The sequence below is a fragment of the Cynocephalus volans genome, chromosome 8, assembly GCF_027409185.1.
Source record: "Cynocephalus volans isolate mCynVol1 chromosome 8, mCynVol1.pri, whole genome shotgun sequence".
NCBI lineage: Eukaryota > Metazoa > Chordata > Mammalia > Dermoptera > Cynocephalidae > Cynocephalus > Cynocephalus volans.
In genome coordinates this window covers 112165789-112187897 of record NC_084467.1, presented here as the reverse complement: position 1 = coordinate 112187897, position 22109 = coordinate 112165789, and the positions used below count along the sequence as shown (strand labels likewise).

At 48.6% G+C, this 22109-nt stretch overlaps 1 protein-coding gene across 1 annotated transcript in view; it reads right to left on the bottom strand.

The window, feature by feature from the left end:
- IL6R (interleukin 6 receptor) overlaps positions 1–15825 on the bottom strand; it is a 44067-nt gene extending 28242 nt beyond the window's left edge. Inside the window, exons 1-2 of the mRNA XM_063106055.1 lie at positions 15518–15825; positions 1031–1279 (exon numbers count right to left, since the gene is read on the bottom strand). Of these exons, the coding sequence (XP_062962125.1) occupies positions 1031–1279; positions 15518–15602 (334 nt within the window). The 5' untranslated portion in view covers positions 15603–15825. The remainder of the gene's footprint in view (positions 1–1030; positions 1280–15517) is intronic.
- Positions 15826–22109: the final 6284 nt, after the last annotated feature.

Genomic DNA, 22109 nt, shown 5'->3' with positions numbered 1-22109 from the left:
ATGGCCAGGACATCATGGCCTAACTCAGCCACATGGGGATCTAATTGTGGCTGGAAAATTAAGGGTCACCTAAGTCCTCGTGTCAGGCTGGAAGCAGATCCTGGACAAGGAAAGGGAAGCTCCTCAGGTCAACTTGTCTAAAGTGGGGAGAGGATCATCCAAAAAATAGGGGCATGAAGGGCTAGCCGGTTAGGTCAGACGGTTAGAACATGTTGTTATAACACCAAAGTGAAGGGTTTGGATCCCCATACTGGTCAGCCACCAAAAAAAGTAAGGGCTTTGGAGTCACACAGACCTGGCTGTGTGGCCTTGGGCAAGTCCCAACCTTGCTTCAGTTTCCTTATCTATAAAATTAACTGACGGTAATATAATAATAATACTGCTTTCCCTCACAGGGTTGGAAGGATTGCATGAGAAACAGGAAGCCAGTACCTTAGCACAGGGCTTGGCACACAGAGCATCAGCTCTATGAAGTCTTTATCTAGATGTAAGGGAGCTAAGAACCTGCTAATTCTAGAAACAAGAAAAGCTACTTTGAGATCTCAGTATGTGCTATGCAGAGTTTTCAGCACCATGTGTGTGTGACTACATATACACACATATAAACTCATTTCATCTTTACAACAACTCTAAGGTAAGGTAATAAAATTAACCTTATTTTGCCCAAGAGGAAACTGAAGGGCAGAGGAGTTCAGCTGTATGTGAAGGAGCAGGATTCAAACCCAGGCTGCCTGGCCGTGGGCCCCACACTATAACCTAATCCACTAAAAGCCCTACTTCACAAGGCCAGCTAGACAGTGTTCTCCCTCAGCCAGATGCCCCCATCCCACCAGAATTTCTGCCAGCATCTCACTGGCAGACATCACTGGGCCTTTCCCCAAAACTGTCAGGCCAAGGAAATAACAGGAGTCAAAAGGATCAGGCAGGGGATATCAGGCAGGGGATTTCTCTGGAATGCCCAGAGCCAAGTTTCTTAGGGGCAATGGAGCTGTCCTGGGAGCCATCTCTGAGCTCTGAGCACACAACTCACCATCTACCAGCAGGTGCACAGTCCCAGCTGGGTGGCCATCCTGGTAGCACGAATAGTTTCCAGAGTCACTGGGCTGCACCGACCTCAGAAGCAGCCTCCTGCCCACACTGGCCCATCTGGTGTGGAGTGAGCTGGCGACCAGATTTCTGAGCACCCAGTGAACAGTGGCATTGTCTGCTGGTTCTCCCCCTGGGCAGGTCAGGGTAACGCTGGCCCCCGGCAGGCTGGTCAGCACACCACTCGCCACCTCTGGAGGAAGGAGGAGAGACATTTGGTGAGCCCACAGCAATCTGAGAAAGGGACTTCATTCTGATTTGGGGAAACCACAAGAGGCCTCAGTACTAAACCTCTCTCGAGTCTATCCACTGGTCCAGGCCACTGTCACCTTTGCCTAGATTCAGGCAACGGCCTCCCTGTGGACTGCCCAGCCTGGCCCTCTCCACCCAGCTGCCTGAATGAGCCTTCTAAAGCCACAAGCTGGTCACCCCACTCCCTTGATTAGAAAACCCTTCAGGGACCTGCCACTGTCCACAGGATAAAGTTCAAGCTCCTCAGCATGGCCCACAGGGCCTTCCACCACCTGCCCCTGCTGACATTTGAGGCCTCATCTCTCCCCACCCCCTTAGAAATTACAGACACCCCCCCCACCCCCCACCCCTGTGCTCTTCTCCCGCTCACTCTCCCCCAACCATCCCACAGTGGCTCCTCCTATGTCAGGTCTCAGCCTAAACATCCCTTCCCCAGGGGCCTTCCCTGTGCCCCAGCTGGATTAAGCCCCCATTCGGTGCTACCTTGCCACCCTGTCACCCACATGCTACCAAATAATTACCAATTTCATGTCTGTCTTCCCCTGAAGACTCCAAGCACCACAAGCATAGGCACGCTGTTTTGTTCTCCATTATATTCCAGTGCCTAGAACGTTGGCACATGGCAGGGACCCACGGAGCATGTGGTGAATGCATGATTGGATGAATGCCAGGTACCCCAGTGGGACTCCCTGAATGCACGAACACACAGGAAGTCTCAGAATCACAGGTATGCCCGGTTTACAGATGGTAGCTGAGGCACAGAAGAATCGGGATTTGCACAAGATCACCAACAAGTCAGCTGCACCAGGTCTTCTGATTCTCTGTTCCATGGGCTCCCTCCAGTCTCCTACACCTATCTATTAAAAAACACTTCTGGCAATGGTATTTTTATTCTAGGGACCAAATCGTAAGGTAAAAACAAATGCATTCCCCGGCCCCTGAAAGGAATCGTGTGTGTTCTGCTACTCAAGGAAAAGAAGATTAAAGATTAAAAGAACAAGTAAACTGGTATTTTATTTATTTATTTATTTATTTTTTGAGTACAGGTTACAGATTCATAGAATCTAAGATAAAAATTAGCAGAACTGCCTTGGACTAATTTACTAACCAATCAATTAAATTAGTCCAGGCTGATTGGTTAGGTGTCGGTTAGAGCATGGCCTTGTAACATCAAGGTACAGGGTTCAGACCCCAGTACAAGCATTGTACGAAAAAAAACAATTAAATTAGTCCAACCAGCTGAGGGAATGGAGGCCAGGGAAACATGACTAATTTTCATGTTAAGCACACTTGGTCCTTCAAGCCAAATGTATAGCCATTTATTAGCAAGCAGCAGCAATTAACTTGGCCAAAGATTTCAGAGAGGCCCAGCAGCTGCCTGAGTGCCTGACCTCACCTCCCCGCCCGAGCTCCTGGGACGGAGGACAAGCACAAGTGTCTATCTCTCTCTGGCCTGCAAAGCCTTCTTGCTTGGGAGTAGTTTTTATCTCATGCTTGGCATCCTGCCCTTCCGCCACCCCCCATCCGAGGCAGCTGTCAGAGAGGAGGGGTAAGGATCAGTGACTCCCAGGTGGATAACACTCCCGAAGCCAGGGAAGACTGTCAGTCCAGGCAAGCCTGGCATCGGTGCTCCCTGGCTCCACAGATGCCCTCCAAGGTTCCTTCTCACTTTACCACTTGGAGCCAGAGTCCTACACCCTGGGACCCTCTACCCCAAGGATGGCAGAAAAGGGAAGGAGGCAAGGCCAGGGAGGCAGTCAGTCATGACTGGTCAGGTTTTTTTCTTCACCACCAGAGCCCTTGACTTGTCACCTTGCGGCCAGATGAGTTTGGGCAGGTCCCTTAGACCCCTCTGGCCTCACTGTCCCCCCCCCCCAAGTGGGCAAGGAGGGCCTTCCCTCTGTCCTATGTTCAACAAGCATTCAAGGAGGCCCCAGCAGCCAGGCATGGGTGAGGATACAATCCAGCATCAAAGAGACCCTGCCCTTGAGAGATGTAAGACATATTTGCTGCTGCAGAGCTGGGACAGAGCACACAGTGCTCCCCTGAATGGACTTTCCTCAGAAAATAAGAGTCCCTGGAAGTCAAAGTCCACTGACAAACATTGTATTACATAATATTGAACACATGCAAATTATTATAATAATATAATAATATGAACGTGAATATAAGCATAAAATATCCAGGAGCTCCCACCAACCTAAAAACTAGCACAAACATTGTCTCTGAAGCTCCCTCTGGGCTTCCCCATCCTCCAGCAGTGTGACGTTTGGGGTTTATCACTCCCTTACTTTTAAAAATAGGTTCACTACCTATGGATCCCTAACTTTTTCTGAACTTTGCTTGATTTTTGAGCCTTTATATATAAAAGGTTTGTATGTAGTCTTCTGTGACATGCTTTTTTCATTCATGTTTCTATATTTCATTTACATGTAGCTATAATGCATTCATTTTCACTGCTATGTAATATTCCATTCTGTGACCTCCATCATTCTCCCATTGAGGGAGGTTTGGGGTCATTTCCAGTGTTTTGTCATATCAAAGATTGCGGATATCAAGTTTCTTGCACATGACTCTTGGTGTGCTTGCTCAAGAACTTCCCTAAGAGTGAACTGCTGGTCTTAGCACGTATGTGTGTGTCACACAGGTCCCTTTCCTTCATAACTGAACGGAGTCAAATGTGTTTAAGTCCAGTGAGCACCTGAAGGAGGCAACAGTGTGCCACATCCACTCATATATTGATTTCCATCTGTGCCTGAATGAAGTTTAGAAGACACACTGACACCCCTAGTCACTGTATCAATATTTTCACTTTTCCATTTTCCACTTGATAAAGCAGCTATAAGGATAAAACCTAACACAAACATCAAATTCGTGCTCAAATTACGAACTTGTAGGAACAAAGATGGAGACGCGGCCAAAAGAGGACTGTCTGCTGGTGGGTGGCCCCACTGCAGTGCTTGCAATATCCCTCTCTCAGTTAATGAGCAGAAATCAGAATTCACAAGGAGGGCTGGCCACTTAGCTCAGTGGGTTAGAGTGCAGCCTTATAACACCAAGGTCACGGGTTCAGATTCCTCTACCTGCCAGCCTCCAAAAAAAAAGAGTTCCCATAAGAATTCACAAAGAAGTTTAGGAGCACTGACTGACACATCACAGACACAAGTGCAGGTTGTATGAAAATCCAAGGTGGGGGTCAAGGACCACAGATGGATCGTCCTTTCATTGGCATTTTTTACACAGCACAGTCCTCAACTATATACAGGTCCCCATCCCCAACCATGCATGTGAGCCACTCATCATAGAATTCAGTAGGTGCTTAGCACATGTTTGTTTCATGTAGGGCACCTAGGAGGTGCCCACGGGAACAGGGTCTCTACACTGAAAACTCCCAGGGGCACCATTCACAGGTGACACAGTGGTCTAAGTGGTGCCCCCTCATGTGCAATGGGCAGGCCCCACACTGGGGATCAGAGGAGCTAGCTTTGCACAGCCAGGAAATGCTGAGGAAAGAAAATGTGAGCCTGGAGCCAGAGGGAGCTCTCTTTTCTGCTTCCACCTTTGCCAGTTCCAGGAAATATCTTTCTGGTCACTTCCCTTACCCCAGTTCAGATGAAGCTCTTGCCATGTTTAGTGACCAGCCTGAACAATAGCAGGGGCTGTTCTGTTCCTGCATTCACTAACAATGGCCAAAGTATTTGGGCAGCTCAGAGAAATATGGAAAAAAAAAAAAAAAGACTTTTTTTCTCTTCCACAAAAGCAGAGCTGCAGGGAGCAACATAATGGCCACTTCCTCTGCCAAGGAACTTGAGTAATAGTTTTCTGAATCTTTAAAACTGACTCACTATTTTTTAAATAGGGAATGATTAATTATAAACCACCCATTGGCAAGTATTGCCTGTCACAGCACTGCTTCAAGATTTATTCCTTCCAGAACCTGCAAATGACACTGTGTTAACTACGCTTTTAAAAGCACTGTATGCACAGTGATCACAATAAATACTCATAGAGGAAAGACCATAAGAAAATATATTTGTTAAAGTCAGAGTGGGTAGTGCTGCCCCACCCACCCACTCTCCCACCCCCTCACCCCTCTGCCTCCTGATCAGAGTCTCTGAGTCAGTCCCTGTGACACCCAGGGGGGCGGGGGGTGGGGGGGCCCTTGTGAGCAGCTCTTTGAAGAAGTGATGTTCACAGAAGTGCCCTCCCCTCATACTCTGCCCCTCTCTGCAATCACTAGAGGTGACTTCTTTCTCTTCCTTTTCTCTTTCTGTGGTTTTTGAATTTTCCAAGTTGCTTGTATTACTCTTCTAATTATATATATATTTAAAATAAAGAAGCTGCATAGGCTGGGTTTATTACATCCAGGGAGGAGAGAGAAGAGAGGGCAGGGCGCAGTGGGCCCTGGGGGACAGGGTGGGGCAAGGGTGGGTTTTTTTCAGGGCCAATAGCTTCTGAGAGCAGAGCACCCACTGACCCGTACAGCTTCAGGCCAGAGCACCCACTGACCCTTACAGCTCTATGCTGTCACTGTCACCACACCCTGCACCCTAGCCCATCCTTCCCCTGCAGGCCTTATCCCCTTGTGGACACAAGGCACCTTCTCTGGGCTCAGCCTCAATTCCTCCCCAGGTGTCCCTGTTTCTCTGTTCCCTAGGAGTCTGCCAGGGGCCACAGCAGGGAACCAGGTGAGGAGGGGGCTCCTGAGAGCACGCCTTCCTGCTCCTGGGAGACATGACCTGGCCATTCTCACGTTCCTACCCAAGCCTGACAAGCTGCACACAGCAGGCCCTGGGAGATGGGGGTGGGGTGGAGGGGAAGGGTGTGGCGGGTGCTGTGCAAGCTGAAATTCAGCAAAGAGCACACAATTTAGCATTTGTCTTCGAGCAATTGCTCAACCATCTGGAGCCAGGGCTGCAAGCCTGTTCCTGTCCCCTCCTTAAGAATTCAAGAATTTTTGTGCACCATGATGTGCAAGGCCAGAAATTCCTAATCCTAATCCATAAGACAGAACTGGCAGTTATTGAACACCTACTATGCGCTGGCAGTGCTGTCCACCTTTTCCATATCATAATCTTGTTTAACCCCCACAAAACCCTGTGGAAAACTTAAAACTACTTGTAATACAGGCCACCCTGGGATAAATGTCACTGACACATTGAGGGAGTTGAGGGATAAACTATTCGGAAAGGGGAAGAGAGATTTGAGCTGGGTCTTGAGAAATGAGTGGGAGTTTGATAAGTGAAGCTGCAGGGAATGGCACTCCATAAAGAGGGAACAGTATGTGCAAAGGCATCAAGAATTGAGAGTCCTGGGGAGGGCTGGATTCTGGAGTGTCTGAAATACAGTAAAGAGGGAGATGGAACCTATGGGGAACAGGGAGGGTGTGGGCACCCTCTAAGGGGATCAGACCTGGCTCTGCAGGCAGAGGAAGGCCTTGGCAAAGGTGTGTAAAAGCTCAGTGCCCACCCTGCCTCCAACCCCAGCCTCCAGGACAGGAGCCAACCCTGCTTCTTGCTTCTATTTCTCTTCCAATCCCCTTGAGAATGAACCATCCTGATTTGAGTATCACATATTGTACCCAGGTATTGATATTCAAGGCTGTACCCCACAGATATGTACAATCACTTGTGTTTCAATAAAAAATAAATTTGTAAAAATTAAGAAAAAAAAGAGAGAATGAACCAACTGTCCCCAGCTCCTAATGCATCATAAGGCATCACAGAGGCAGGAGAGAGAAAGAGGCAGCCAAGGACGATGAGCCTTCTTTGCTCCTGGGGAGGGATCATCCTTTTTCCTGGCTCCTAAGAAGAAATGGGATTCTGCAGAGGAGGCGAAAGTACCTCACCTAGGACTAAAATCAAAAAAGAAGGCACTATTCCCTCTGGAAAACAAACCTTCCAAAAGCTCCTCCTCAACCATCAAATGCACCTGGTGTCTGGTTTGGTCACAGTTCAGACACTGACTACTAATTGGGTAGGGATAGGCTGACACAAATGCCTGCTTTGATTTGTTCTTTAATATAAAGTACATGTCTAAGGGGCTGGCCCGTTACCTCACTTGGCTAGAGAGTGGTGCTAGTAACACCAAGGTTAAGGGTCAGATCCCCTCCCCAGACAGCCGCCAAAACCAAAAAAATTAAAATAATAAAAATAAATAAAGTACATCTCTAAGAGCGGAAAGCAGCTTGCTTGGCATAGAGGAAGAAACTTATGTTGTCAAGTGACAGGAGTTCTAGTCCTGGTCTTGCCAACCAGGCAACCGCGGGCACGTCACTGCCCCTGGCAGAGCTGCTCCCCTTCCCTGCAAAATGAGGGTTCAGACTGAGATCTGGGGGTCCCTGCTGGCCCCCACTCCTGTGGTCCAGCATCCCATCCCCCTGACTTATTTGTTCTTAGAGGGCAGGAAGTACATCTGTTGATCTCAGACAACACCCAGCTTGAAAGCATAATTAATCTATGGATTTATTATTTTCATAGTTGATGACTTTGGGAGAGGGATAACAGCAAGTTCATCCCGGTGCCCTCAGACAAATGCTTCTTTCTCCCTGAGAGCTGTAGGGAAGGGAAATTCTCACAACTTCCCTTGCCTCCTATTCCTCAAGGGAAAGAGTTTAGGACCTGGATAAACCCCGGCGAGCAATCCCACAACTCCCTGCTCCTGTGGCCCAAGTAATCCTTCTCCCAGGGCAATGGGCTCCCCACCATGGCCCCAACACCCCTGGAGCTGGGACTTTGTAGAGCAGCTCTGGAAAGCAAGGTTCTTCCCCATTCAGGGCCTAAGTTTAGGTGCTAGAAACCCAAACAGCTTTGCTGTCTTTATACTTTTTTCTCTCTTCAAGTAAACTTGCAAATGTCAATAACCAGAGAAAAGCACACACTCGGAGTCACATATTTCTCAACTCTCTTGCAGCTTGTTGTTGCTCTTGCCAGCAAAAACAAGTTCGGCTTCCTGGCCCCATTTATGCAAGCAGTAAAGCAGAGGCCAGCCCACCACCGAGGACACAGGCTTAGCTCGTGCCTGCTAATCCCACTGTCCCTGCTACTGAGCGGGGACGCAGGGTCCTGGCTGCCTGGGCCAGCTGGCAGCAGAGGATGGCCTCCAGCTTCACTCAGCTTCTCAGGTTGCAGAGGCACGGGATTTCAGAAGGTCCCCTTGCAGCAATAAAGGTTTTGATCTGAAAGGAGATGTTGTCCTGGAGAAGTCTTCAGGAGATGTATGTGGGCACCTCATGTCCAAACAAAAATGAACTGAGAATTTGGTCCCCAGGAGCGAGAAAAAGTCCCCAGTACTCTCGGTGAACCCTCCTTGCATTCTCCATAACAATCATTCCCAGCTAGGAGCACTTACCCGCGCCAGGAGCTTTACCTAAGGGCTCTCCACCCCTCACAACAACCCTGCTAGAGGGAGGCTTATCCCCTTTGCACTGTTGAAAGTTAAGGAACGTGCCCAAATTCACACAGCTAGTGAGTGAGGGAGTCTACACCGGAACCAGTGAATCTGGCCAAAGTCCACCTCTCTCCTCAGCCCAGGCACCTTTCTGTGTCCACCTCCAGCTCCCCCTCTCTCCGGGCTGCCCACCACCCTCTATCTCCCCCAATTTCCTCTTCTCTGCCCTTCTCACACCTCTCTACCCTTCACAGACATGGGAAAGGGAATCCTGAGGCTTGAAGGATGTGCATAAGGGGGCAGTGGGCTTTCTCACCACAGTCTGCCACTCCTAGGGGGACCTGGGGGGGTCCCTCTCAGAAGTCAGGAGTCACACCCTTACCTCTCCTCTACCCTGTAGCAGAGCATTTGTATGCCAAGTCATGGCTTAAGAGTGCCTCCCCCTCTGACGACGAATCTCATGCTCTCCCCAAGTCATCATTCACTTCTCCCTAACATCCCACAGGGTGCCCTCGGCTACCATTGCGGGAAAGGCGAGGCCACAGGCTATGGCAAGTCAAGACTCTCAGGGTCTAAGCCGAGACCCCTGCTGCCTTCTCTAACTTGGCTCCCAGTCCCACCTTGTCCACAACCCCCTCTTCTCAGATTACTGCTCTGGCTGGCAGCCCTACCCCCACACACGTGTTTGTACTTCTTGTACCTGCTTGTATTTGTCTTGTATTTGGCAGAGTCAGTATTTACCTTGGCTTGGCCCTCCTCTCCATCCGCACCGCGGACTATACACTGCTGGGGAAGAGGGCCTGGGAGAGAGGGTCCTTTGGACCCATAAAAAAGGTAATGCTGGATGCTGACTCAGACCTGTGCATGTGACCAGCTCCTCAGGAGAAAAACATTTAATCCTTCCCTGGCAGCATCAGAGGTAATCACCTGGCCCTGGTCCAAGAAGGTCTGGCCTGGGTCACCTCTCAGAGATTATAAACTAATTAGAGGAAAAGATATCTAAGGACGGCAAACAATCCAACTCCCCCACCCAACCTAACCCCAGGAGCAGATTGAGAAATAAAAAGATTAAGGGCAGAACTGAGCAGGGCCTAGGAAGAAAGGCACTGACAGCCACAGGTGGATGCACACAGGACTTTGGTCCAGAAGGGATGTGAGGAGGAGCTACAGCTGGGGAGTGGGTGCTGGGATAAGGACTGCTGTTTTAAAGCTGTGAGGGCCCTTAAGGATAATTCAGGCAAACCCTCCCCATTTTTATAGATGAGGAGAAGCAGCCAGTGTATAATGTAACAGACTGGAACCCAGGGCTCTGGGACTCTCAGTCCATTTTTACCCCATGACCCTCTGCCTTCCCAGGAGTACAGCACGAAGGGTCCTGTCTTCCCGTCTCTGAACACAGCCTCAGAGCCTAACCAGTTTGGCCCATAGTCAGTGTTTTCCATGTACTTCTGGAAGGTGGGAGAAGGGCAGCAGGAAGAGAGAACCTGATATATGCCCCTCATCCCATCCCAAACCATATCTACCAACCACCACCCTCCCCCCAGCTTCCACTCCCCCACCCCTTTAGATATGAGGAAGCAAAGCTAAAGATATAAAAAGTCACAAGTGGAGGTGTGGTAGGGAGTGACTGGGAGGGGCGGGGAGAGGCTACCGGGGCTAGATCTGTTCAGTTATTACTATGAATTGTGGTTCCATGGGTATGCTCATCAGTGAAAATTTATCAAGTTGTCAGAATCCTACTGACCACGCGCTTCCGTAGGTGTGTTACACTGCCCTAACACCCAAAGGCCCCACTCGTGCATTCTCACCAGTGCCAAGCTCAAGCCTATCTCCCCCCACCCCACGTGCCATGAGCCTGTGTTCACACACGCACACACACTGGGCCGGCTCCTTCCATGTCACTGTTAAGGAAGCGTTCAGAATGGAAGCGGACCAGGTACTTCTAGCCTCAGCGAAACCTGGAAGTCCAGCTCTCCTGCCCAACTAGTCCTCCCTTATATATAAGCACCATGTTCTAACACAACATTATAAATATGCCAATCCTCCTTAATTTAATCTCTAAAGCTTACTCGATCCTAATAAATATACCAACAGGACTTTTTTTTTTTTTTTTTTTGGAACTAGGCAAATTGACTCTGAAGTTCAAATGGAAAAGTAAACAAACAAGGACAGCCAGAAAATTCTGAAAAAGCAGAGAAATGAGAGCAGGATTAGCCTACCTTTAAAGCATATTGTAAAGCTGCAGTAATTAAAACAGCATGGGACTAGCACATGAATAGAGATACACAACTATGGGAGAAACTAGAAAGTTCAGAAATAATAAAAACCAAAAATAGCTCAGTCTGCACTACTGGGTACTGTGCACCTCAGACGCACTCCTAAGGGTAGAAGCCACCAGGCAGAGCTAGCAAGGGATGGATGCAAGAGGGGAGGCTGCTGAGGTTCAGCTACAAGTCAAGCCTGAGCCCAGGACAGAAAAGCCTCTGACTCTGCAAGGGGACTTTTGACCTCTTTGGATCTCAAGGCAAGAGGAGAGGGTAAAGCACACAGATTAACCACCCAAAAGAGACTCCCCAGAGGCTTTATCCAGACAGAGGGTCTGAGGGTTTAAAGCCTTTCTTTGCCATCTTCCCTTTGCCACTGCAGCCCTTAAGGATCTCTCTTCAAAAGACTCTAACAGTTAATGACATGACATTTAGCACTTCCCTGTTCAGCTGGAGTCCAAGGGGCTGAACGGCACCCCCAAGCTTCTCCAGGGCAAGGGACATCCATGTGTCCCCATGTTGCCCTCTGCTCCAGGCCCTCAGGTAGTACAGATTGTTAAAGAGAAGGCAGGAATTTTCCTGCCCAAGATGAGAGTATAGGGAATCCCTAAATATTTTTATATTTCCTTCAGGCCTTCGCTCAAATATTATCTTCTCAGTATCAATTCTACATGCCACCACCCTACCCCACCCCCAGTATACACACACAGGGCCTATCTCCCTTCCCTGTTTTATTTTTCCTCTTTAGCACTAATCAGTGTCATACTATATATTTAATTTACATCCTGTTCATTGTCTCCCCCACTAGAAGGAAGCACAAATAAGACAAGGATTTTTGTCTGATTTGTTCACAGCTGTTTCCCCAGCTCTTAGAACAGTGTCTGGAACAAAGTAGAAGCTTGAAATATATTTTTGGAGTGAATGAATGATTAGCCATATTTATTTAAATACTTGCTCTGCACTAGGACTTTTCTAAACATTCTGTTACTTAGTCCATTTACTCTTCATAACCACCCTGTGAGGTAGTATAATTGTTTATATTTTCTAAATGGGGGACACTGAGTCTCAGAGACATTCAATCATTTGGCCAAGGTCACATCATTTTTACATGGCAGAGCAGGGCAGAAATCTGTCTGGCTCCAAATTCTTAGCCGTTACCTATACAAGATGAGCTAGGTTCAGGTGGAGGAGAGAAGGTGGAGAGGGATAAAGGAAGAGGCAACAGAAAACCTCTGGAACTCTAGACCAGCATTGTCCACTAGAATTTTCTGCCATGATGAAAATGCTCTGAATCTATGCTGTCCAATACAGCAGCCACGAGCCACAAGTGGCTAGTGAGCATTTGAAATATGACTAGTGCAACTAAGGAACTAAATTTTTAATTTGATTTAATTTTAATTAATTTAAGTTTAAATACCCATATATAGCTAGAGGGTACCATATGAGAGGGCACAACTTTAGACTTAGACTAGTTCTGGTGACTGGGATGGAGTGTTCTCACTTACTGGGTCTGTGCCAAGCAGGCCTGATGGGATCAGGAAAGGGAAGAAGAGGGAAGAGGGTGCCTATTTACAGCAGTGAGCACCTTCCTTACTTTGTGTAATGCTTACCAATGCCCAGTAAGGGGAGTATTTACTTGGGACCTAGTTCTCTGAGAGTCCAAGATGAGGTCAAGATCAGTGTGCTTGTTGCTTTGGGACCTGGTCCTCAATCAGAGGAGCTTCCTCTCTCTACCTGTCCCCCCAACCCCCTGACAATTTGTCTATGGGTAGCTGGTACCAAGCGGGATGGATCAGAAGACTGGGTTTTCTCGGTCCTTCTCAGGATTCACACTTGACCTTTTTCAGGCTCCTTTTAGGGTGGAGTCTGTATGGCTGATCCCACACAGGCCTCATAGGCTTCACACAGACTCCATAAATGTTTGCTTCAATGAGTAAACAAGGGACAGAGCCAAAGCAGGGAGAGATTTCTGGCAACTGGGAGCCACATGGGGGAGGGCCTTCAATCAGTTCCTCAACCACACCATTTAGGCAAAAGTCCTCAAACCTGACAGTGCCTAACAATCACAAAGGGCAGTTTGTTAAAAATGACATTTCCCAAGCCTCACTCCCTGATATTCCTATTTAATAAATCTGGGGTAGGGGCCAAGAGCCAGCATTTTTACCAAGCCCACCACCCCCACCCCCAACACACATGCCAAATCTGATGCTAGACCCAGAACTACCCTTTTGAGAAACACTGATTCTGGGTGAGGCTAGGAATGCAGGTAGGCACTGGGAGCAGGAAGAGGCTGCCCTAAACGGAAATTCAGAAGTTGAGAGAGGACTTTGAGATATTTAAAGTTGTATGTGCTTGTCTTGTGTATCTTCTTGCATTACAGAAAAAGAGGGAACTTGAGTCATCCACATTCAGGCCTTCTACTCCCAGCACCTAGAGTGCTGGAGCTGGAAGAAGCCTGAGTCCCAGCTGGTCCAGGCCCCTAGATGGCAAGTACACCTGGCAGATCCTGGACTAGTGGGCAGCAGCTCATCCCAAGGAAAACATGCCTCCCAGCTGTAAGAGCCCTTCAGCCCAGAGAGCCAGAGGATTTCCCCTCAAAGCCAACTCCAGCCTCTGCTACCCCCTCTGCCCCTCACTTCTCTAAAGTGAAACATCTCACAGTCATTCCGCTCCATGCTTCCTGTATAATTTCTTTATTTTTGCTCTCCAGTTTGTGGGCTGTCTCTGTGTGGGTGTGGGAGAGAAGCTGGGCAATTTCTACTTCTCTGCATTTTCCTTCTGAGCTGCGAGGGCTTTCACTTCCTCCCTAACTCTCAGTTCTGCCTTTCATAGACTGTCCAGGCCATGAGACCACCTTGCCCATCCTTCCTGAGCACCAGGGAAACGGAAAACTGACTGCAATTCGCTGCCCTCGAAGTACCTTGCAACCACTTAGGAGCAAAAGGAGGCAATGGCTACAGCCGTAACCTCCCTAGGGCAGATGCCTTGTGGTGTAGTGTGAGTAGCGACAAAGGCAGGCAGGGAACCCAACCAAGACATCAACCCTGCCTTGCATCCCTCTTATACTACCATGGGCAAGCCTGGGCCTCCACTTCCTCTCCCTCAGCCTCTTCTGCCCCAGCATTCAGCCAGAGGAGGACTACTCTCCACTTGCCCCCAAACATCCCCAGCTCTGCCTGCTGGTCTAGTTCTACATTTGGGAGTCTCAGGGATATCCCACACTGGAGCACAGAGCCATAGGAAGGGTTGGTCTCCACCAACTAGGCAACTTCCTGTCCCACCTCTCTGAACCTCAGTCTCCTCTTTCGAACAAAGTTATATGTAGATGCAGTGGAAGACTAGAAAATATGTATAAAGCACAGGAGGACTCAATCAACAGTGGCTGTTACTGGCAGGAGCTTTAAACATGTATTGAAAAGGAATCCCTTTCCTTTTCTCTTTCAAGCGCAAGGACCACAACCATCCAGAGAGCAAAGAACCGCAGGCACTCCATCCCAGCAGGCACTCCATCCCAGATCAAACACCGAGTGCACCCAAGGAAGGAGCCATTGTGGTCTAGCAGTGAAAGCCAGAGCCGCCCATCCCTCCAGCCACCTATCCCAGAAGCCTGTCGGCTGCCCCTCGTTTTTCCGCTGTGTCCTCAAAGAAGCCCTCAGACCCTGAAAGGTTTGCTCTGGAGAAGCAGTTGCCCAACTCCTCTAAAGGAGACTGTATGGGCAGCTGGGCAGGCAGCCAGAGCGCATCCAAAGGCCTGGCTGCAGGAGCAAGTGCCCCCTGCCCGCTCCCTCACCCCTCCTTCTCTTGTCTGGAAGAGGAGTCTGGCGCAGGCCAGCCCCAAGAGGTCCCAGTCCGTCACCAGCCTCCCCACTCAGTTAAGTTCCCAGAACTGGGGCACTTGGTTTGCCAGAGCTGGTGCTTGCTGAAATGAGTGCGTGCAGCGGGAGGATCCGTGACTCAGCGCCCGTGATGTCAGTCCCTTCACAGTTAGGACACTGTCGGTCCACATATACACCCAGAGGGGTGGGGGAGAACCAGGAGATGTGGCCCCTCCAAAGCGGAGGGTGGAGAGGGCGCTGGTACAAGGAACACCCCAGGCCGGAGCATCACTCCGCTAGGACGCGCCCTCTTGGGCATCCCCTCTTAGAGTAAATGGGGACACCGTTGTGTCAGACTCACAGGGGCACTGGGAAGAAGACACGGAGATCGGGTTTCCGAGAACACACCGAGTCCTGTACACAGACGCAGGGAGCTTCCCAGCCACAGGGCAGTCCCGGGGAGATCTCGGGGCCAAAGGCGCAAGACGCAGCAGGGGGCGCACGAGCGACCGCCCGCGTCCGCACACCTGGGTCAGTCAGCTCTGGGCCGGCACCTTGTGCCCGCGGGGACCGGACCCGAGCTAGCCACGAAAAAGGACAGCCGTCACACCTCCTTTCCTCCCTCTAGCCTCCCCCGCGTCTTGGGCGGCCACGGCAGTCTTCCCCGCCCGCCGGCTGCCCCAGCCCTCCAGGTGCGCTCCAAGCCCTTACCCAGCGTAGGGCAGCTCCCTGGGGCCAGCGCCTCCCCCGGCGCGGCCAGCAGGATCGCCAGCAGCGCGCAGCGGACGGCCAGCATGTCCTCCTTGGCTACGCTCCTGGTCCCAGAGAGACGGGTGGGCGAGTGAGAACCTGGCGGCCGGGGCGGGGCTCCTGGCGGGGGGGCGGGGGGCCGGGCTCAGGCCCCGAGGCCAGCTCCCATCCCCGGGGGTCCGGCGCTCAGCACACACGAGTCCCCCGGCTCCGCGCCGCGCTCGGCGTGGCTCCCTCTGGCCCGGCTCGGTGTCAGTGCGACTTCCCACTTGCACATGACTCAGAGCAGCGGACGATCCTGGCAACGCAGGAAAACATTTGAGGAACTCGCGCTTGGAGCGTCTCTCCGCGGTCCCACCGTGCGGTTACGAAAGCCGGAGCGGATGGCGCAACAGCGCCGCGCACCAGCAGACCGGTGGGGGTGGCTTCCTGTCGCCGCGCCGCACCTGAGCCGGGAGGGCAGGCGACCGCGAGCCCTACCAGAACCCCTCCCCCGAGTTCTGTTGATGAGAAAAGGCCGTATTGGCCACCATGGACTCAGTTTTGATTTTGGTTTCGTGAACAGGATTACTGTACGAAAGGCACACCTGGAGAGCCTTCAAGGAAGCGATGTGCCTCTTACCGTTACAGTAAAGCAGTACTTGGCAGCCTGGGTTGCCCACTGGAATTACCTTGGGAGCCCTAAAAACCACAGATGTCTGGGTCCGACAGAGATTCTGATTTAGTCGGTCTGGGGTGACGCTTGGGTATCAGAGACTCTCCACCTTAACAGTACATTTTCTCTGCCCAGCTGCTCTCACAGGCTGCAGCAAAGGCAAGCGAAGGGTTTGGGTTCTGGAGTCAAACAGATAAACCTGGGTTCCCATCCAGCCCTGCCACCTACTGTGTCTGTGACTGCTGTTCGAAAATCCGAGTCTCAGTTTTCCTCATCTGTCAGAGATAAGAAAGCCTATAGTAGACAAGGTTATTATGAAGATTCTGGGAGACAGCATCTAAGCACCCGATACAGGGTCTGGGCCTGTACTCAGTAGATGTCAGAACCTGCAAGTCTGCCCTCCTGACCTGACAGAAACTAACACTTGGCTTTCAGGAGCACCCACAAGGTCCTTTTGAAGTGTCCCTCCAAAGTTCCCCACAGAGCCTACACCTGATAGGGTGGCATCAGAGCTGAATTTGAAAGGAAAGAAATATGCCAAAATAAGATTTAGGTTGAGAAGCTTCCAGACCAGCAACTGCCCATTAGAATGTGCTTTTCCACTTTGGGCTTCAGGCTGATCCTAACTCAGATCGAGGTTCCTGGGGCAGCTGGAACGGGCATGGTCTGACAGAACCTCCAAGTGGATAGAACCAGGCATGGAAAGACAGAGCTTCTGAAATGCAGCCCTCAGACCACATGCATCTGGATCTTTCTGTGGGAGCCACCTATCAGCAGTGCCAGGCAGAACCAGACACACATACTGACCCACCCCACGATGAGGGTCGGGTTTGTTTCAACCACTCCCACAGACAGGGAAAGAAAGGTATGTTGGAGGGTAGATCTTTTGGCACCCAGTCCTCTCTCCTGCTGTTTAAAATGGGGCTGGAGCAGGGCTAGAGGGTGGTTCCCACTGTGGTTGCCCCTTTCCTCTGTGTGGCACATGCAGACCTGAAAATAATCAGAGGGACTACAAGCTGCCAGCCTGAAACCGGAAGGCTGCAGAAAACCCTCAGCTCAGATAGGAGAGTTTAAAATAGGGAGGCTGAAGCCCAGAATAGGCATCTTAGACCCCACCTGTCTTCTGCCCCAAAACAGACTTCTCCTTCTGGGAGCCTGTGCTCTGGAGTCAGGCAGATTGAGTTGCCATCCCAACTCTGCCACTTGCTGACTGTGCAACTTGGGCAAGTTACTTAACCTCTCTGAGCCTCCATTTCCTGATTTGTAAGGTGAAAGCAACAACATACAAATTATTAGTGTTGTAATTCACATTAATAGACCTGGCCCATCTTTATTTTCCCAGCCTCATTTTCTGCATTTCCATGCCTTGCATATAATTATTCTAAATAATTAAATATTATTAATAAATCAATAAATATTCTACAATACTATTTATGGTTTCTCACCTCCATGCCTTTGTTCAAGCTATTCCTTGCACCAGGAATTCCCTTGCTTTGTCCTACACTCCACTCACCCTTAAGACTCTACTCCGATGTCTTCTCCAGGAAGCTGTCTGGTCTCTTCTCTACTTGCCTGGAATCCCATCATCCACAAACTCAGATTAGGTGGCCAGACTCTGCTCCCTCTAAACTCCTTGCTCATTTTGTTTACCACCCTGTCTTCCCTGCTACACCATAAAACTCATCTCTATATCCACACTGCTGAGCAGGGCCTGGCACATGGTGAGGGCCTTTGTCTGGGGATGTGGCCTCCCCCAGGGTGGACCCTGAGCAAGCTCTCTGGCCTCCTTTTCAAGCCCTGCCTGAACTCTACACTAAGTGGAGTTTCAAAAATTTGGGACCAACATTCCAAGCTTTGTTATGAAAACCACTGATAAGGAAGTGAAGAAAACACACCTGAACTCCCTTTACCCAGATAGCAGAAGGAACGTGTGGGACATGTCTGAGCCAGGGCACCTCTCTCAGGTAACTGTGCTGTCTACACAGTACTTTTGCATACACAGTCTCCTTTGAACTTCTCAACCCTGAGGGCTGGAAGGTATTGTTCCCAGTTTTCAGTCTGAGTAGACTGAGGCTCAGAGAGGTGAAGTGACTTATTCAAGCCTGCCCAGCTGATAACTGGGAGCTCTGGGGTGAGAAATGACTCCTGGCCCAGGATTCTCCTTGAGGGAGGGCTCAGTGGGCCCAGGACCAAAGACACAGCAGGACATCTGTCTGCCCCATCACAGCAGGCACTCGGGGTTGCCTAGGCTGTAAGGGGCGAGTATAGGAGCAGAACTTGGTGTTTGGAACACCCCCCTCGAGCCTCCCAAACTCCCTCTCCTTCACCTCTATTCCTGCAGTTAACCTAGAGGGGAATCTCTGGGCTGACTCTTTCCCAGCAAGCAAATCCTCTCTCCCATCTTTCATCTGAAGAGATTAAGCTTTTTAAAGTTTGCCAAAGACAGAGACCAGTAGGAAGCCCCATAGGATAAAAATATAAGCTTGTTTTGAATCCAAAAGAGACTTAGTCATCACCTGCTACTGCTCCCTCCATTTACAGTTAAAGAAACTGAGGCCTTGAGAGATGAAGTCTGCATAAGATGGTACAGGCAGTTAGTGACAGAACTGGTCAAGGACCCAGATGTCCTGACTCATAGTGGTCGTTTTTGATTCCCACTCTGCCCCCACCTTCTGGGTTTGGGCTGATGTGTTGGAGCCATTCTCCACAGCCGGAGTTTAAAACCATACCCTTTGTTCTCTGCTCACCTTGGGAGTCTATCTTTAGGTGCAATGATGATTCTTGGAGTTTAAAACCATACCCTTTGTTCTCTGCTCACCTTGGGAGTCTATCTTTAGGTGCAATGATGATTCTGCGAAGTGCAGTGGGGTGGGGTTGGACTGACATGCAGACCCTTCCCCTGGCCTCTGGCCCTGGAGTCAGCTCCTGGTTAATCAATAATTACAGGAAAGTGTTCCTTATTCTCTGAAACCTTCCCCTCCCCCTTTCTCATCAGCCTGGGAGGAGGTGTATGGGTAGACAGAGTTATAATATATGGGGGACCATCTGAGCCCCCAAAGTCAGGCCCCAGCCAGGGCCCAACACCTTCACCCTGTCTGGGGAGTCCCTCACTTTTTTGGGGGGGGGGTGGCTAGCCAGTAAGGGGATCCAAACCCTGATCTTGGTGTTTTAACATTGTGCTCTAACCATTCGTGCTAACTGGCCAGCCTCAGAGACCCTCACTTTCACAGTAGAGGAATGCAACACCCCTGGCTCTGCAAAATGACAGTCAGTCTCACCTCATATTCGATCTGCAACAGAGTTCAGTGCATTTTCTGTTCCACTTTCCTTTGCTTCACTAGCTGAGTTTACCTCAGAGAAGGGATTTTAAGCACCATTCTCAGAAAAGGATTATAAAAGTTTCTCCCCTTGTAGTATTTATAGAATGTAATGATTTTGTAACTGCTAAAAAGCATCATGATTAAAATTAAGCATAGAATTGTATGATCTAGCAGTTCCATTTCCGGGTTTATATACAAAGAATTGAAAGCAAGGACTCTAACAGATATTTGTACACCCATGTTCACAACAGCATTATTCACAATAACCAAAAGGTGGAAACAACCCAAATGTCTATTGGCAGATGAATGGATAAAAAAAATGAGGTATGTACATACAATAGAATATTATTCAGCTTTAAAAAGGAAGGCAATTCTGACACATGCTACAACATGGGTGAACCCTGAAGACATTATACTAAGTGAAATAAGCCAGTCACAAAAGGACAAATTCTCATATGATCCACTTATACGAGGTACATAGAGTATTTAAATTCATAGATAAAAAGTAGAATGGTAGTTGCCAGCATCTGGGGGAAGGAGAGAATGGGAAGTTATTGTTTAATGGGTAGAATTTCCATTCTGCAAGATGGAAAGTTCTGGAGATGGATGGTAGTGATGGTTGCACAATAATGTGAATATGTTTAATGCCACTGAACTGTACATTTACAAATGGTTAATTGGTAAATTTCATGTTACGTATGTTTTTCCATATTTTTAAAAAAGAATCACAATTATAAGATTAAACCAGCTAGGAGCTTGAAAATCCAGACATACAAAATACATGCATTATTGGGCGGGTGGGGAAGGGGAGATAACTCATGTTACTAAGAGATATAGCATGAAATTCCTTTAAGAGAGTGGGCTTCTTTAGTACAATAAACAAAATAATTCTATGTGCATAGACTTGAGCCAGTCTGCTTGAGTTCAAATCCCAGCTTTACTACTTACTAGCTGTTTGTCTTTGGGCAAGTTACTTAACTTCTCTGTGCCTTGATATCTCCATCTATAAAACAGGGAAAATAAAAGTTACCTCATATGATACTTTTTTTTTTTGAGAATTTAATTAGTTAACATAGGTAAAATGTTTATAACAATGCCAATACATGGTAAACCCTATATGAGTGTTTGTTAAATAAATGTAAATGAGTAAACTTTCCCAAAACATATTCTTTCTAGGCAGAGGAGTCCATCCAAATCTTTAATTATAGCTCATTATATCACCCATAAAATGAAATATAATTTGGTCATTAGATGCTTTCTGAGGCCCCTTCTAAGAAGCTCCATGGATTTAACAGTGTTATGGATGAGAAAACCATTTACTAGGTTTAACAGTTCCAGCTGGATTTGCTTCTATCAACAGAAATTTCTTAGAGCTAGGGCATCTACAGTTCCTACTTCTGCTTGCCATTTCACCTTTCCTGAAAGATATTCTTTTTTTTTTTTTTTTTTTTTTTTTCTTTTTCGTGACCAGCACTCAGCCAGTGAGTGCACCGTCCATTCCTATATAGGATCCGAACCCGCGGCGGGAGTGTCGCCGCGCTCCCAGCGCCGCACTCTCCTGAGTGCACCAAGGGCTCGGCCCTCCTGGAAGATATTCTAAACTTAGATTTCTTTTTTTTTTTTTTTTTTTAAAAGATGACCGGTAAGGGGATCTTAACCCTTGACTTGGTGTTGTCAGCACCACGCTCAGCCAGTGAGCGAACCGGCCATCCCTATATGGGATCCGAACCCGGGGCCTTGGTGTTATCAGCACCGCACTCTCCCAAGTGAGCCACGGGCCGGCCTGTCCTGTGGACTTTTGTAGAATGAGAGTTGAGTTATAATTACCCTTTACATTGCCAATCACATGCTCCACTTGCATTCATTAGCTGGCTCTTTAGCAATCATTTGCATAACTACTTATGCATAGACATACATATGTAAGCAGATTCCTGAGCCAAACTGCCTGAATTTAAAGTCAGCTCTGTCATGAACAAGCTGGGGACCTTGGACAATTTATGTAATCTGTCTAAGCTTCACTTTCCTTATCTGTAAAATGGGAATAGCAAGAGTTTCTACTGCGCAGAGTTATTGTGAATATTAACCTAAAGTAGATACTCACTAAAGTAATAAAGTACTTAGCACAGTCCTGGTACCCAGTTGCTTGATGATGATAATAATCTAGATGGATGGTAATCTCATCCACCCCAGGGAGTAAAGGAAAAAGGTAGATGTTACTTATAATCTGTTTTTTTCTAACTGAAATTTCCTTCCAAGGAAAAAACCTTATTTATATTAACTATTTTCATTAGTCTCTTTTCTAAATATGTTATACACTTTCCTGGCCCATAAAGTAGATTGTGCTGAACATACTTTTATTATGTTTGAAGCAATGCAACATAGAGATTAAAAGCTTTTGAGCTGGCTAGAGTCAAAAAGTCAGACACTAACAAGTGTCAGAGACTGTGAAGAAATCAGAACCCTCATCCACTGCTGGTGGGAATATAAAATGGTGCAGCCACTTGGGAAAACAGTCTGGAAGTGCCTCAAATGATTAAACATAGTTACCACATGACCCAGCAATTCCACTCCCAGGTAT